This window comes from Pteronotus mesoamericanus, unplaced genomic scaffold (assembly GCF_021234165.1).
Source record: "Pteronotus mesoamericanus isolate MK-2021 breed Mesoamerican mustached bat unplaced genomic scaffold, CSHL_Meso_final contig_347, whole genome shotgun sequence".
In the NCBI taxonomy this organism is placed as follows: Eukaryota; Metazoa; Chordata; class Mammalia; order Chiroptera; family Mormoopidae; genus Pteronotus; species Pteronotus mesoamericanus.
The window spans coordinates 12,036,569-12,054,170 of record NW_026555137.1 but is presented as its reverse complement, the minus strand read 5'-3'; the positions used below and the strand labels follow the sequence as shown (position 1 = coordinate 12,054,170).

The following is a 17,602-nucleotide window of genomic DNA, read 5'->3' as shown; positions in this document are numbered from 1 at the left end:
CAGATTTTGTACAAGTCGGTGGGAACTGTTTTAAAAATGTAAAGTACTTACATGAAATATCCTAAACATGGCAACTGATTGTGCAGACATTTCTCAAAAACATTTTCTGTTTTATGGTTCTGTTTATAAATAAAGTTCTAAATAAAAGACCTCAACGTTTTTAGAACCAAAGAATTTGTCAATTGAAAGGTGCCTTAGAATGAAGCTGGTGAGTGGTAAGCCTCAGCTGGGACCGGAGCCTGCCTCTCTGGACCTTCCACCCAATGCCGTTTATACTGTGCAGCACATTGTATCGATTCCAAGCATCATTGCTCAACCCTCAACATGTGGCCCAGCCTTGTCTGGAATATCAAAACAGAACCAAAAGTCAGCGTCCCATGAGGTAGTTTGTGAAATAGAAATGAAATGAATGGGGTTTAAGGTCTCATGTGATAAGACATCCATCAACTTTTTAACTGACAATAAACAAGGTCATTCTCTTACTCATGTTCCATCTTTAGAAGCCTCTGTAGTATTTTCCTCATTCTTTAGAGTTCCTCTAAACTTTAGTGAATCAGTGAAGTTTGCTTTGATTTGAAATAGAATAGGAAGAATGAGGTTGCATAAAGACCAAAGAATGTCTGTTTGCTTTGCTTGACATGTGACTTTAGCGATGTGTCCTGTGCCTACAGTCAGATTTCTTGTGAACTGATAAATGTAGTCTAAAAGTTTTCTTAATCTGATATTAAAGACTTTCAGAGTTTCAAGGTCTTGATTTCTCCCAAACTTAACTTTCATCCAAATATTAATTCAATATATTGTTTTTTATTTATTTTCAACAGATAGCAGAGTCCTATTTCCAGGAGGAGGACTGTATCCTTTTCTTAATTCCAGGAAGAAAAGCATAGAACTCTCAGAAAACTGTGTATTTTTAAAAATTGAGATTTCTGTACAATAAAATGTATAGATCTGTCTTTTTCGATGGGTAATCACCTCAGAAAGTGAGATGTAGGGGATTTCTATCATTCCAGAAAATTCTCTAGAACTAACCAAATTTGGCCTTTGATCAATTGAACCCTAACTTAACCAGAATCTAAGTATCTGTGTGTTTAAGGAGTGGGGGACCACATTGCTGAAAACTATAATTTAAAAATCTATTGGATTTTCTTCCTTTTGAATTAAGCAGAAGTGCAAGTCTACTAATATTCTTATGGTAGAGCCTGCCAAGCATATTGCATATGGTGCATCTTGCAACTGTTTTACGTGTAACTGCAAAGGGAAGGTTGAATTTTTCACTCGTCATAAACAGAATAAATGTCAAGTGAGACCATATGTTACCTTTTGTATAGGAAAGACCCTTCCCTCAGTTTTTCAGTTTCCCTTTTTAAATTACTCCTCTTTTTGAGGAATGGCCCAATATATATATATACTCTCTAGAAAGAATGTATCATAAACATCTGCTTTTCCCCATTTGTGTGGCTTTTTTTTTCCTTCCTAACCTTGTTGACTTTTACCACACTTCAGAGCAGATTGCGAGAGAAGTGGTTATCACCCTGAACTCTGTCAAGCAAGCTACGAGCGTTGTCAGACAATGACAGTTTATTACTCAGTAATGTAAAACATCAAACTCTGGTGGAAATGAAGCTAGAATGCCTTTTTTTTTTTTTTTTTTTTTTTTTAACTAAAGAAGAGTCTGACATAGTGCAGTGCCAACCAGCATCATTATTTCTGGGAATTTCTTAGAAATGAAAATTCATGGGTCTTAGAGTTTCTGGACATCAGACCCATGAATCTATATTTTAGCAAAGTGTTCAGATAATTTTCAGGTTAAGTTGAGGGAGAAATGGTGGTATGCTTCAAGTCATGGACAGAGGAAAATGGAATTAATTGTCCCTGCTTTTTTCCCTGGCCTATTTTATGATCCCTGGCGTATCTGTAAGTCTACAAATAAGACAGAGAACTGAACCTCTGAGTGATCTTGGGAAGGACACAAAGCTAAACAGTGAGTTTTTCTCTTCCCTCTTTCTGGGTCAACATTTAGAACATGGCCCAAAGGAAGGTAAACAGTTGGACAATTTATCATGACCTCATATGATACTAAATATGTTCTAGAGGTGGAAATGGCAGAAGTTTATAAGAAAATCTACAAAAAGGTAGACTCGCATAATTATGAAAATTACTGTGGCAAGTTAACTAAATGTTTACAAAAGACCCATAAAACATTGGCTCTGTCCTTGGTTGGGTATGTAACCCTTCGTGTTGGGGGAGAAAAGCATTCAGTGAGAAATAAGTAAAGAGTCAAGGTGAGTTGAAATCAGAAACAGGCTGGCAAGAGGGTAACAGTTGCTTGACAGAAAGTAATTTAAGGAGGGGTTGTTTTTAAAAAAAGAGAGAGAGAGAGAGAGAGAGAGAGAGAGGGAGAAACAGATTGCAGGATTCCATGTGGGTCCCATTTCCGATTAAATTACATTTAATTGACTGCTAAAGACATGTTAGCAAGCAGGCATTCCTTGAGTATTAAAGTTTTCTTTGAGTTTCTACTGTTTGCTTATAGAATAGAATCCAAGTAGCGATTGCACAATATGCTACATTAAAAGGTACCTGCTTCAAAACCAAGAAACCATAAGACTTAAGTTTTAAAATGTTTAAAGTCCTCTCATTTTTTTAGAATGCTTTAAATTTGTCCATTTATATAGTTTGGATATTATTCTTCAAGCATGGGACTACATGTAAATAGTCTGGATTTCTATTTTCCTCAAGTTTTCTATTCAGATGAAAAAGCAATGAAATTCATACAGCTCGAACGACTGTACCATGAGCAATTGCTCGCAAATCTCTCTGCCATTCAAGAACAGTGGGGTGAGTACAGTCCAACATGGAATTGGGAATTATGTATCCGTAATCTAACGAAATGCTATCTAAAGAGTTAGCATACTTGACTGGGATTTGTAAGTCAGGAAATAACTGTCTCTATAGTCAAGTTAATGTTGCAAAGAAAGTAGCATTTTTAACACAAGTCTATGTCACTGAGGGAAAAAATCCCTCTTTGTGTTTTGTCCTTCACACCAATGCCAAGAAGAGAACTCTTGCCACTATTTGCATTTCTTCTGATCTCTTTGCATGCCCTACTGGCTAGTTTAGTCTTTGAGGTATTATTTACCTATATTGAAAAGGAATAACTTAGCTGTTTCTAACTGTGTTAGCTATAATTTTGCATGCTAACCTTTATCAGTGGTGCCAGTTAACTATTTTTTCCCTCCTAAATATGATTTGTAATGGTGACTAACAAATATTTTAAATTTAGAAACAAAATGGAAAACTGTACAACCACATACAGTTATGTCTCCAAGGAATTCAGAAAAGGGATTTAATGGTGAAGACTTTGAACGGCTTACTAAATTTTGCACGACGCATCAAGAGTAAGTATTTCAGAATTTGATTAGAGTGGGCTTGGATTAGAATATTGAAGAACCATTGTACCATTGAATATCTGAAATACAAGACCCATTTTTATTTGTTTTGTTAATGTTTTCAACTGAAGAAATTAAACCTGATAAAATGATTAGGGTCCTTTCTCAGCTTTTATCTATCTCCTACTCTGAGCTCAGTAAAAGGTCAATTTTACATAGGTTCGAAGTAACTTCTAATTAGAAAATGTTAAATATAAACTCTAATTTTGATCTCTGGTTAGGAGATTAGGCAACTCAGATGGGAAAAGTTGTGTGTTAGGACTTTTTATTATAGTTATTTGCCAATGTTTGTGTATTATAGTAAAAAAAACTCCACATTTTGAAGAGTAGTCTAATAATGGGAAGCAAATACAGCATGGTATTTTACCAAAACACTGCAGAAGGAAAATTACATTGACCAGGTAATTTTAAAGGTTACATGTATATCAAAGAGTTGGAGCTTTAAAACTAAATTATAGTAATAGTAAAGCACTTAAATATGTTTTTAACTCAAATTTTAAGACTTAGGATTCTGAAGGTGAGGGATATGCTAATGATAAAACTGGTACAGATCTCGGATGTAAAGCGTGAGTCCTCAATACAAAGGCTGAAAGGCGAGCCTGCTGAAGGTTGACAGGGACGTGTTTGTCTGGTAACTCCCTCTAACCGGGATACCGAACAGTCTGCCTCTCAGAAAGCTCCCTCAGGCACTTACCAAGTCAGCACCCAACCCCCTAAAGTAGCCACTATCTGAGTTCTGTAACAGTATATTTGTCTCTTCTCTAATTTCACATAAATGTAATCACACAGGTGGTACATTTTTGTATTTAGCTTCTTTTGCTCATCTCTGTGTCTGTGTTGCATGTTATTACATGTGATGGTAATTCTGTTTTATTCCTGTGTGCATTCATTATATTATTGTAACAATCTATTTATTCTTAATGGACATTTGGATTATTTCTGGTTTCTAAATATTATGAATAAAATGGCTACGAACATTTTTGTGCATGCTTTTTGGTGGATATATACCTTCTGTTAAATCAGGTATTCCCTAAAATATAATATTTAAAAATAACTTCTTTTATATGTTTCCATGTATAATGCCAATAAAATTATCCTCTACTATATAGTCTGTTTTAGATGATAATGACAAAATAAAATTTTAAAAATACCCATGTGTTAAGTACTCTTTATATACGTAATTAGCAAAAGAAAAAGTTTTGTTTTCTGAATCTCAGCATCTGTAGTTTATTTGGGAGCTTTAATAGCAATTAGCTTTCTGAGGAGATTAACACATCATGTAGCTGCCCTTTGAACTGTGTGAGCCTGTGTAATGTTTCAGTAGTGGAAATGTTCTGTGCTAATATTAGAATCCTGAGAAGCTGTAATTTTTTTTTTTTTTTTTTTTTTTTTTTTGCAGCCACTTCAGTGGCATTTGTTTGGAAGCATATTACTGCTGCAGTTCTTTTTAATTCTTTTTCTCTCTCTTTTTTCCTACAGTCCTCTTTTATCCAAACATAAGGTAAGGGATTGTTTCTTTGAAAGTATTTACAGGAAAAATGTTAAGTGTCAGATGTCTATAGTATGAAAATAAATCTTTCTCAAATTATTTTCACCTTCTATTTTAATGTGATAGTTTCCCCCAAAGTTTTTTTTTTCTTTAATTTCACTTTTAGACAGCAGTTGCAGACAAGTCCCTGAGAAGGAAGTGCATGACGCAGTTAGCTGCTTCGGAAGGTCCAAAGGACAGTGGAGCCGCAGCCAAGGAGCCGGGTATGTTCTGACGCTGGAGAGGCCTGTCAGAGACACCTGCCTCCCAGAATATTCCGCAAATGTGACATCTGAATTGCTGGTACATCTGAAATGCTGTATTTACCTTTTTTTTTTTTCCCCCCTTTTTGGCACTTACCTTTTCTAGACAAATAGCAAAGTGAGATTTTTAAAAAATATTATATAACTCTCTGTTTAGATCTAGTAGTAGAAACTATTAAACCTAAATTCTTATAAGAACATAAAGTTGCTTCCATGTTTTCAGCAGGTGGTTTTATGTACCTAACACAGCATAACCAGATGGTTATGCTCTGAAATAGAATTGGTTTTAGTATGTTAGACACTGTTTTCTGTTTAAAAACTAGCATTTGTTATATAGACATGACCAGAAATTTGTTCTATATATCTATTTAAAAGCGCTATATCTTGAAAATTTATTCATAGCAATTGCTTCTCTTCTCTTTTATGTTGACTAACATAGGATGCACTTGAATTTACATATATAAAGCACTTAGGATGTATTTTGTACCACTTTGTGTCTTAGGTCAAAAGTTAAAGATTTTTAGAAACTATTTTTTACATTAGTAATGTGTGCTCATTATAAAAACTTTAGAAAACAAGGATGCATGACTGCGTTTTAGGGTGTTTATTTTCCCTGATGGGTGATTTCAGCACTAACTGCTATTCCCAGGATTTATGCTCCTGAGTCCCAGCGTCAAACAGAGCAGCATCACGTATTTTACCTGAGTTGCCTGAGAGAGAAAACGATGACGGTGATGCCTGCCATTCAATTCTCCTTTTTCTTTTTATAAAGTCCTTTCCCCGACTCCCTCCTTTTTCCTTCACTTCTTTTATTTTTATGAGGTAAATTGAGGATATTACTTCAGGTCAGACCTACTATATTCTGCTCTTCCCGTCTCCTCTGTGCCGGTCGTCTTTATACTGGAAATCAGAGTAACATGAGCTTCCTAAAAATCGGAGAGAGAGAGAAAGTGACGAAATGGCCCCCCGGTTTGGGCGAGGCTGTGTCTCCGTGCCGGGCGCAGGGGGCCGAGCGCTGCCACAGGCTGATGAACCACAGTGGACACGGGGCACTGGTTGCTTGCCCAGCCCCAGCCTGGCACGAGCGGCAGCTCAGCCTCTGCTGTCAGAGGCGTTTCAGACGGGAAAACTCGGCACCACGTGTCAGTCCCTTGCGTGGTGCTTTGACGCACAGCTAGAACCCGGGGCTTCTGATTTCTGATTGAAACGCAGCACGCTTCTCAGGAAGAGCCGTCTTAGGGGGAGAGTGTGGACTAAATCCTGGGGCAAGAAGTCTTGCCAAGTCTGATAAAACAATATCTTTTCAAGAAAAATGTCAAATCTCCCAGAATTAGTCTCCTTCGTTTGGTTATTCTGTGAATAAATACGTAGAAAGGTAAGAATATGAGAAGGAGAAACAGAAAAATGTTTCTATAAATGACTTGAATCAAATACATTATTCCTGTTTTGCATTATATTCCCCATTTCTAATGTAAGACATGTAGTACACTCTAGATTTTCCTTTCCCTGAACCGCCTCTCCACACTCCTTGATCCTAAGCCTCTTACCTAACACGTAACGCGTTATTTTGTGTGCGGTGGTCAAAGGCTGTTTCCGGAGCCAAGCTTGGCTGGTTTGATCCTGTCTCCACCCCTTTCAGCTGTGTGATCTCAGGCACGTTGCCTAGCTTCTCTGAGCCTCCAGTTCCACAGCTCCAAAATTCATTGTACTTACCTCTTAGGATTCTTGTGAAGATTATGTTAATAATTTCATGTTAAGAATTTTGAATAGTACCAGGCGCAAAGTAAGAGCTTAACGCCTTCTCCCTGCTCTCGTTACTCCTCTCCGCCCTCCTCGGGCTATTGCCGGCCTCCAATACCCACACTCCCTACGTGTTCTCTACATACTGACCTCTCGTTAGGAAAGTCTTTTTACATAGTATTTTATAGTATTTTATATTTCATCAGTCATTCCTAACAACCAATAGAAGCTAGGCTGGATCATTTAAAGAAACTCAAGGAGGCTGTGTGACTGATGCCGGCACAGTACTGACTAGAACTCAAAGCCAAAACCTAGTTTTCTGAACACGAAGCCCATGCATTCTTATTAATTGATGTTTTTATATATTTTTAAGGAATATGTTGCATGTAAAAGTAATATATTGCATACATGATAAGAAATGATAAACTGAAAGCCTCAGAACCTAACACCCAACTGAGGACTCAATTACTGTCCCTTCTGTGATAACTACTTTTATGTCCCCTGCGTTCACCCCACCCCCAATGGGACCGTTATCCTGAGTTTTATATTTATCGTTTTTCCCATTTTTCACAGGCTGCATTGACATACAATTTCCATGCAGTAAAATGTACCCATTTTACGTGTGTACTTTGAAGAGTTTTTACAAATGTGTATACTCACAGCACCACTACCCTTTCATTTCAGAAGAGCTAAGTAACAGAAACCCATGTTAATATTAACAAAAGCATTAACAAGACGTTTTATATTATAATACATACTGTAGAAAATAACTTTTGGTTAAACACAGCAGATCACACATGTACCCCCACTTTTTCCCGGAACGCCATTAAAACATCAGAAGGGGGTTCTTAAGAGGCCAGAGCCCACAAGGGCAGAGCTGGCAAGGAAGCAGCAGCAGAAGTGACATGCAGACACTGGTGGGAGCTGGAGAGCAGACGGCTGGGTGGCCCCTGGCCTCACACAGCAGAGGAAGCTGAGCGCTGTGTGTCCACAGGGAAGGTGCTGGCTCCTGCCTGGGAAGCTCTGGCACTGGAGCCCAGGGGGTACCACTAAAGTCCAGGATGTGGGGCTGGACTGGAAACAGGAGGTTGGGCTGAAAGACTGCAAGAAGCACTGAGACCTTTCTGTCCCCTCTCTGCTAACCAGGAGGCTGGAGGTTTATTTTTTAAAGAACAGGAAATAGAAGACGCCTGGCCTCAGGGTTCAAGCACAACGCAGGGAAGGGGGATTAAGGAGAAAATGAGGATTTGAGTGAAAATCTGTGGACTGGGTGGCGGACCTTCAGCCTAGTCTCTGCATTTAGCTTGTAGCGCTGTGGCAGCTGTATGTCTTTTTTCCCTCCCTGGGAAACTAGCTACTCGTCCAGGAAATTAAAACCCCCAGCCCCTCTGTGCCCCACAGTGGGAGCCTCTCCCAGAGAACACGTGCCTTTAACCACAGTGCTGTGTGTGGCCTCATTTAAGAAAACCTCAAATGGAAAAGATGGAGACCAGATGAGATAGACAAACCCAAAGGAACTCAAAAGAAACAAAATGCAGAGAAAAGAGGAAAACTTTTTAAAAATGAATGATCATCACAGAGATCAGAGAAAATGCAGTATATACGAAAACAAGAATAAGATGCTGTTTTTTTTTAGAAAAGGAACATTCAGAGAATCAGAGAAATGTTCATAGAAATTTAAAAGCGTGCTAGCCGGTATAAAAAATTAATCAGAAGAATTGAAGGATGAAATTGAGTCAGTGCCCAAAAAGCTGATCCAAAGTCAAAGAGGTGAAGAACATGACAGAAAAGGTAGATAATCACTCTACATCCCCAAATCCTTTGGTGGGCACTCTGAAGGGAGAAAATGGAAAAGAGAAGGGGGCAATTTATAAAAAAAAAAAAAAAAAAATAGTGCAAGAAAACTTCCCAGAACTGAAGGTCAAGTTTCCAGGTTGAAAGTTCCACCCAGTATCCAACACAAAGAATGAGAAACTTTGTGAAGTTTCAGGATGCCAGAGAGAAAGAAAACAATCTCAAACTTCCAGTTAAATGGAGGTTACAAGGGGTTGGTATTCAGATTGGTTACTAAACTTCACATTCCTACTGGAAACTAGACACAATACAGGAGCACCTTTAAAATTGTTAGAGAAAATGATTTCTGACCTCAAAAATCTTAACCAAAGTTTTAGGAGTGAAGGAGTAAAGACTTTCACGTGTGAAGGATCCTAAAAGTTTACCTGCCATGCACCTTTTCTTAGGAAATGTTCCATCCGGAGAGAATGAACCAAGAGGAAGACCTGGGACCCTGAAAACAAGGTCTCCAGCTTGGAGCCAAAGGGGGTTCCTGGGGTCACGGGGAAGGGAAGCTCTAGGGCAACACTCGTGTGTCAGTCCTGGAGGGCAGGCGCGGGTCAGGGGCCCTCAGAAAGGACATGTTTCGGGGCTGGTAAATTATCTGTTGGCATATATGCCTTCATTGTACATCTGTCAGAGTTTAGAGGTAAATAAGTAGAGATTTTTTTAATGAAGAAATGAGTCAGTTATGAACACCAAGGAAAATAAAGTGTAAATGAGGAAGAAAAATGTCTCAATATCCAGTGCAGGTCAGTGTGAGTAATATTAACAAAGCCATAGGAAGGTAAACATCTGGATATTGAATTGCCTGAAAGTGTGTTGAACTGCAGTGGGAAGCTAGAGGCAGGGAAATAATACATCCTTTCTGAGGGTTGTTACAATATTGTGTCACGGGCGTTATTTGTGTGGCCTTTCTCTTTCCCCCTGCACAAAGTGTTTTGAATCTTAAAACCACTTGCTTTTCTTCATCTTCAGAGAGTGAAACTTGTCCTGGCATGGAACCAAGTACAGAAAGCCAGCACGGAGGAGGGACCGGGGAGGGCAGCCCCCGCTGCCATCAGATGGCCTCGCCGGCAGATCCCCCGGGCCTTCCTGTAACTGCGGGGAAGGACCACACAGCGGAGCCACTCAGCCGTGCGCAGGCCACTCTGGAGCTCCACGCCCAGCCCTCAGGGACAGCCAGCAGCCCGCCGGGGCCATGCTCCTCGGAGAACGCTCATGAGGAGGACAGAAGCTTGCCGCTGGCTCAAACAGACGCCTGCCAAGATGTGGCCGAAATAGAGGGCACCGCTGAAGACCCTAAGGTGGTACTTTCCAGAGAGCCAGGGACAGAGCCATTGATTTTACCGGACTCTGACCTTATACCTCCTGCATTGTGTTCTGAGGATAAACAGTCACAGACTCAAAGAAAGGAACTCCATCTGCCACTTGAAGATGCCTCTGAGGCGTTGCCCTCCGACCAGCCCGAGCACAATGAACTGAATGAGCCGCGGCAACCCGATCTCGCAGGCAGGGATGGAAAACCACCGCAGGGACAGGCCAGCTCCCAGGGCTCCGAGGGCGCACTCTGTGGAGACAGCGAAGTGACTGACTTAAGTACGGGGCCTTCGGCGGTGTTTATGGCCCCAGAGGGAAAGGGGGAGCAGGAGGACCAGATCAATAAAGAAACAGAGGACTATTTGAACAGCCTTTTAGAGGGATGCTTGCAAGATACGGAAGATTCTCTTCCATACGAAGAGGAAGATTCAGACCTCCTTCAGGATTCCCCCGACGAAGCATCTTACAGCCCCCAGGAGACCCTGCCTCCCGACGAGAGCTATCTTTCGCTCGATGACCTTGCAAAAAGGATAGAGATCGCAGAGGTAAATGTGAGATTTACTCTACATAGTGCTCTGAAAAGTAGAACGAAATGTAAAAAGCCAAATGTGCTAAAGGTTGCCTAATTTTTAGAAATTTCCCCTGGTCTCAAACAGGAGGGAAACATTTAATTGACGTGAGCTTTTAACCACTAGGAGTTGTATTTATTTTAGCCGTGATGTTTAGGCTTCAGGAAGTTGCATGCCTCCAGATGGGAGCATTATGGACGCCACTTTTTATGTCCCTGTGTCTTCTGTGTGGCAGTCCCAGGAGTTGCCATCAGGATTAGTCACCTTCTTATAAGGAAATCTCATCTTTCTTCTCATACAACCAGAAGATAAAATAGAATGTATAGTCTCTGTTTCTTCCTCTTATTAATGCATTTTTTATTTGAAACAGTGTAACAGAGTGAAGGGAACATTTTAAAATACAGTAAGACTAAGAAACACTGGATGGATCTTTAAGCCCTTAAATCGGATGCTGTGAGTGTTCTCCTTCTTACAGTGTTAATTTCTAAGCTCTGGATTTGAGCAAACGGCACTTAACTACTTGGCTAAGACAAATATTAAAAATCAAAGTGTTAAAGTCTCTCTAAAAAGTAGGAGGCTGAACAAAACCAAAAAAGAAAATAAAAAGGAGGAGGAGAGGATCAAGGTGGCCACTCTCCTTTGTTTGATAATGTAATAATTTAAAGTTCGGGGCGGGGGGGCAGGGGAGGGGAAAAGATCCTCCGTGAAGGCCGCCGCCGCATTTTGCCAACGTTACCAGCCTTGGTTTTGAAACAGTTGTCACACTTCCATACTTCTGTGAATACAGGATGCAGAACGTAATTTCTTAATAACCGAGTGTTCCCATGAATGGTATTTCTGACGCCCTCAAGAACTGCTGTGGCCCCGGGGCCCACCGCCCTCCGCGGCGCTGAGCGGTCCCAGCGAGCCCTGTCCTCTCCCCGAGCCTCACCTCTCCCGCCGGTGACTCTGCCGCTCACGGGTTTCCTCACTGCTTGTCCCTCGTTCCACCGCTGAGTCCGTGATAGAACACAATGATGTGTGCTCTCTTGGCCAGTTTCCCCCCTTTTCCTGTTTCTTTGCTTTCATTTTCCTTCCACTTCTGCATTGCTCAGCTCTGGCTTCAGGTGGAACTTGGCTTTGACAACTGCCACCAACCCAGTGGGGGCATTTGGTGTGTTTTTTTTAAACAATTAGACTCATCCCATAAAATGAAATAACTTACACAAAATCTCACAGAGAACTGATGAAATTCACTAATATAGAGACATGTGTAAATGAAAAGGGCGTAAGTTTGGGAAGCTTTTTTGAATGCGGGAATAATTTTGCTAAGTAAAATGACCGCTTCATCCCTGACACTTTGCTGCTCTTGTGTAGAAAAAAGCATGACACAGTCATCAAAAGTGTAATCTCCACATCTCGACTGTTTGAAAAAAGCATCAAAAATAGGTATGCTCTTTTCATAAATTTTGTAAAAAGTTTATCATGTGTGCAGTGCCACTCATTTATTCTCTCATTCAGTAAGTTTTATGTCACGTCTAGGTGAGCACCACCTCGTTCCAGATGCAGTGATTAAAAGTTCAGATGAGGAACTTCCAATTACATATGAAGCCTACACTCGAACAGTTGTCTGACTCCAGGTCTTACCTGTTTACTGAATTTGAGTTTCCCAGTTTTGGGGAAGAGATGAAATTGCATCACAATACCCATAATGTATTTTAATGCCAGAACCCAAAGCCCCTTTACCAGGGAACCTGGTGATGCGAGCGAGTTGTTGACTCACTTGGTCCCGGGGCCTGGAAGGGCTGCATTGTCTTCTTTTTAAATCTGTCAGCTGCCCTTAGCATCAAAGCCTGAGAGGAGAAATAGGCTGCACAAATTCAAGGTGCCTTAGGATCCAGTCCCACACTGCTGAGTTAGGTCCATTCCGCGTATCATAAACTGTTTCATGGTGGGGCCGGGGGTGTAGTGAAGGAGTTATATTGTTTTCTAAATAAATGGCACTCAAATATTGGGTAAACTTGACTAAAATGAGTCTATTAACTTTGAAAGTAATCATATTCGCAGACTTGAACAACATGATATGCCATATGAAAATAAACCATTTTCTTCATTAATATATTCAGGTGTACTCTCTTTACAGCGATGTCATATGTTCAGGAAACTATATTCAATGCTTCAGATTCGAGTAATTTTAATTTTTAGAAATAATTCGTTATGTAATAGCTGCAAAAGTAGCCACTTGGCCACTGCTTGGTTCGTTTGCAAGCTTGTCATCTGAAAGAGGGCCGAATATGCTCACTGCCTGCAGGCTAAATCAACAGTATTTTCTCAGATATCTCAAGTCCACCCGTTTCACAGAACACAGAACAGGGGAGGATATAACCTGAAACTCTCTGATGGGGAGAGAGGTGACAGCCCCGGATTGCTCTGGGTTTGTCTTCAAAGAAGCTTTCTGATCGAAGTGACTCCTGTGGCGTCCATCTCTGTCTCTAGGCCAGATGACTGGGGTCAGGGAAGCTCAGTCACACTAAGGCTCGTCACCGTGGGATACCCTCACGATAAGATGGGAGTCCAGGGCTAGGCAGGAGTGGTTTGTAAAATCATGTAGGTCGCTGTTCTGTGGATCTCAGACAAAGGAGGGTCTTAGAAACAGTAATTATGGTTGTTCTGCCCAGAATGGCTCTTCGGAGGGGCAGGAGTCCAGCTTCCTGACAACAGAGGAAAGGCCGTAGGCAGCCTTCCAATTACAAAAGAGGGTTCATAGAAAATAGTTGACCCAGGATTTTTGTAACTGCCTGAAGAGCCCCAAAGGATAATCCACAGATTTCCTATCTTTTCTTTGTGCCAGATGGTCTCGTCTTTGCCTTTCTTCTTTACCCTGCTCCCTAAATGTTCCCATTAATTATGCTGCTCTGGATTGGCATGTCTCTTGCACCCAGCTCCTTTTCCTTTCCATTTTAATCATTCTGTTAGCTCACATTTCTACGGCCTCTTCCTGGGCTTTTGCAGCAGCTACCTAAAGTGTTTCCATTCCTCGTACCATCTTCAGCCCCTGCAAATGGTCTTACATTAGCACTGTACAAATGTGAGGTCTCAAACTGATACCCAAAAGGAAATGAATGGCTTAGCTGTAGCGTGATAAGGAGAAGGCTCTCTGGCCTCACCTAGAGGGATCCAGCATCACAAAACACTTCAGGTGAAACACACACACCTGAGCGTCTGGGCCTCACACATACGCTGTCGGTTTCAGCTTCTCCTAGGAAATATTTTTTGCCTTGTCTGTCTGTCCCCATGAGTCCTTTTGGCCCAGGATAAAGACCGCACTACATGGCTTGGTGTCCAGGACGTGGAAGTCCAGCCCACTCTGCCTTTCCAACGTCCTCTCCTGCCGCTCCTTTGTTCTCCGCCTGTACCCTGCTCAGGGTGGCCTCCTCACAGCCTCCCGGATACACCTTGCATACTGTCATCTCTGACCTTAACCTTCTGTGTCCCTCTGCTCTGGAGTGATGAACCTCCTTTGCATACACTTACTTCCTCCCCGCCCACAAGATCTAGGTTGTGCCTCTTTAGTCCGCAGAGGGCCAAGCGCCACGCCTGGGTTGTTGTCACGCTCCGTACGTGCTAACTGCTGCTGTTAGTGGACACTGAGGTCCACTGTGTGTATTCTTTTCCCACCTCTCCTCTGAACTTCAAATGACAGGCGGCTTCAGCATCACTCCTCCTAAAGTCCTAACTCACTGCCATCTTCCGTTGTCATTATAGGAGACACACAGTCTTCTGCACCAAATTCCACTCTCCTTAAGGGCGGAATCCTTTTGAATACATTCTTGTGTTCTTCACAAATCCAACACAGACTTTACAAACTATTGTAAATAACAGCCACCTCTACACAGTAAGACTTTTTTTTTCCATTTTCTTTTACTGGATTCACTTTGAAAAATAAATAACCTTTAAGGGAAAAAGCTATGTTATTCAAATAAATAGAGGTAGGTGCTGTCTCTATGTAAGTTTCTTATCCGTGTCACCATTTACTCTTCAGCCTAGTTATTGAGCAGCTGCTATATATTCTAGGGCACAGGTGAACACAGGTCAAGTTCTTCTTCTCATGAGACTGATGCCGTAGAGGGAGAGACTCATTCTAAACAAGTTCACATACAGTAACCAGTAGAGTCTCAGACATTGGAAAGGCCGTGGAGAAGCCTGAGCAGGGCCAGGGCATGCAGAGAGACCGCCCCAGGGCGGAGGGGCAGTGGGCTCTCTCTTTGTGGGCAGCGGGGGCAGCAGGGGGGCCCGCGCAGCTGGGGCTCGGTGGACAAGGACCCGGTGGGGGGTTCGGGTGGGAGAGGCAAGCTGGAGCTGCTTCCTGAAGGGCCTCGTGTGGTCAGGGGGAGAGACCGGAGTGAAATTCAAACGGGTGGCAAGCCGTGACTCTGAGCCGCAGAGCGAGGTGACCTGCTTTGTTTCCCGGCCACTCCGGGGAGACCGGACTGCAGGGGAGGCAGGGCCGAAGGAAGGCGGCCAGCGGGGTCACGGCAGTTATTCAGGTGAAAATTAACACAGGGTAGCCTTCAGGTAGTCACACACGTGTGGCGAAGATATATTTTTGAAGGAGGAACGGACAAGATGTGCTAATGGATTAGGTACGTGGTTTGGTGGCGAAGACCAGTTATGAGGGGTAGAGAATCAAGAACCAAAGAGTTCTTTGGAATCTACCTATTTAAACACTTTGCTGAGGGCTAAAAAGTGGGATGGTACCTTGGCATTCGTACTGTTTCATTTCCTATTTTATATGTATTAAATTGCTCCAGTAAACAAACAAACAAGACCAAAATTCAAGGTAGTGCCTAATCTAGAAACTTCGATACATTATAAAACTCCTATTTTTAAACAAATCTTTCTCTTTTTAAATCTTTTGAAAATTCAGCATTGACACGCTACATCATCATTTGCTTCTTCCCCTTTCACACTCCGCGCACGCAGACTGTAAGGCAGCGTCATGGCGATAAACATGGTGTTCCTTCTGGAAGACAGTTCCATCCTGTGCCTCCTCCCCAGCGCCTGCAGTGACTTGTTTTAATTTATTACAGTAGCAACTATGATATCTATCCAACTGTCTGGTTAATTGAACGACACAAAAGATCTTTCATCTGACCGACATCTCCCCCATGTCTCTGTATTGAGGAGTGTAGCCATTACTTTAAGCATCTTTTAGTTGAGGTGATGTATAAGACTCGAATTTGTTGCTAGGGGCATACGTTACTTTGAAAAGACAAAAGAAACATATTAGGTTTATTATATTATAACAGATGACACTGAACAAAGTGTTTTATTAAACTTACTTGGGCAACATCGGTTAATAGGGTTATGTAAGGTTCAAGTATACAGTATTATATCATCTGCATATCGCATTGTGTGCTCATCACCCAAACTGTACTCTTGCATCACCACATAATTGACCCTTTTCACCCTCTTCTAACTCCCCCTGCCTCCCTTCCTCCTTGGTGACCACCATACTATTTTCTGTGTCGATGAGTTTTTTCTTTGTTTTGTTCGTTCATTTTTTGCTTTCAGCGTATATCCCACATGTATCCCACACATGAGTGAAATTATCTCTGATTCTTGTTCTTTCCGGTCACAAATGCAGTGTTGCCATTTGTGACAACGTGCATGGATCTTGAGAGTATGTATCACTCTGAGCAAACTAAGTCAGACAGAATAAGCAAAGTTTTAGTAGTCATGGAAAATAAGATCTTCACATTAGGAAAATGGCAAGAGGTCTAACCTTGAGTTCGTATTCAAACTTTGCCAGTAGCTGGTGCCACAAGGTTACGCGCGTTACTTAAGCTTTCCAGGCGTGACACCTTCATCTGGAAAATGGGGCTGATAATGCTTGTATGAGAGAGCCATAAAGATTAAATACAACATATTGTGTAAATTTCTTTGCATAAAGCGTTCAGATTAACCAAATTATGGGTCTTTTTACAGAGCCCATGTCACTTGTCCCCTCGCTGAAGAATAACTAGCGAATCTGACATGTGCTCCCACAGTGAGGTGGATGGCACTTAAACTGTTTGTAATTTGCGAATAGGACTTATGAATGTTAATTCTCAGGTTAGTTGGAAACCAAACTTGTTCATGTTCAAAATTTACTAGCCTTGAGGTTCGGGATTGAGTAAAGTGCATGTCATTAAAAGACATTATTTGGTATCTATTTTTCTTTAAATTTTGGAAGGAGGGAGTTCTAACATCAAGATCAATGTTTACTTTGTCACCATAGGATTTACAACACCCATAGAATTTCGAAATAGTTTTGTTTTTACAACCAGTTCATTCTCCGAATGCTATTTAAGATGATCATTGATGTCTGAGCAGGAGTACAGAGTAACTACTTATTTGCAAATAGAGAGGATTGGGCCAGCTGGATGTTCTGTTGTTGCCATTGAATTTTGCACTTATTCATAGAGCACCACCAGGAACAATTATGTTAATTACAGCTGGAACATTCTTTTAGTTCATAATGGAAGGCCTTGGTATATTTTGTTTGGGTAGCAAAGATATTTAGTAATTCAAGTAGAAAACCAAATCCAGTTTTTAAAGCTTTACTTTCTGAGATTTAAAAACTTTTAACCTTTTAAGTTCGGTATTTTTTAAGTCGTTTGAAGGAGATACATTTCTGTGCGCCCTAAATCAGCTTCCCACCCTACCTAGAAACACCTGACAGTCTTTCACATGAGACCCCAGACAAATACGGTGACTTTATTGTGGCTTCACTTCCTTCTACCATAGAATTAAGGAAAACTCTACCAAAGTCATTTCTTAAACCCTTTATGCTTGACTGCCTTGGCATGGTACGTAGGAATTTCTGTCCTTGAGGTAGGTTCCAAGACGTCTGCCCAAAACTCTTGCCAGAACAGAAAG

The 17,602-nt window shown here is 41.4% G+C and overlaps 1 protein-coding gene across 1 annotated transcript in view; it reads left to right on the top strand.

Annotated features, from left to right (window-relative positions):
* The window catches only part of CNST (consortin, connexin sorting protein), a 62,763-nt gene that overhangs the window by 33,726 nt on the left and 11,435 nt on the right, over positions 1-17,602 (top strand). The window contains exons 4-9 of the mRNA XM_054576678.1: positions 822-852; positions 2,752-2,838; positions 3,284-3,398; positions 4,929-4,950; positions 5,105-5,201; positions 9,792-10,678. Coding sequence (XP_054432653.1) covers positions 822-852; positions 2,752-2,838; positions 3,284-3,398; positions 4,929-4,950; positions 5,105-5,201; positions 9,792-10,678 — 1,239 coding nt within the window. The remainder of the gene's footprint in view (positions 1-821; positions 853-2,751; positions 2,839-3,283; positions 3,399-4,928; positions 4,951-5,104; positions 5,202-9,791; positions 10,679-17,602) is intronic.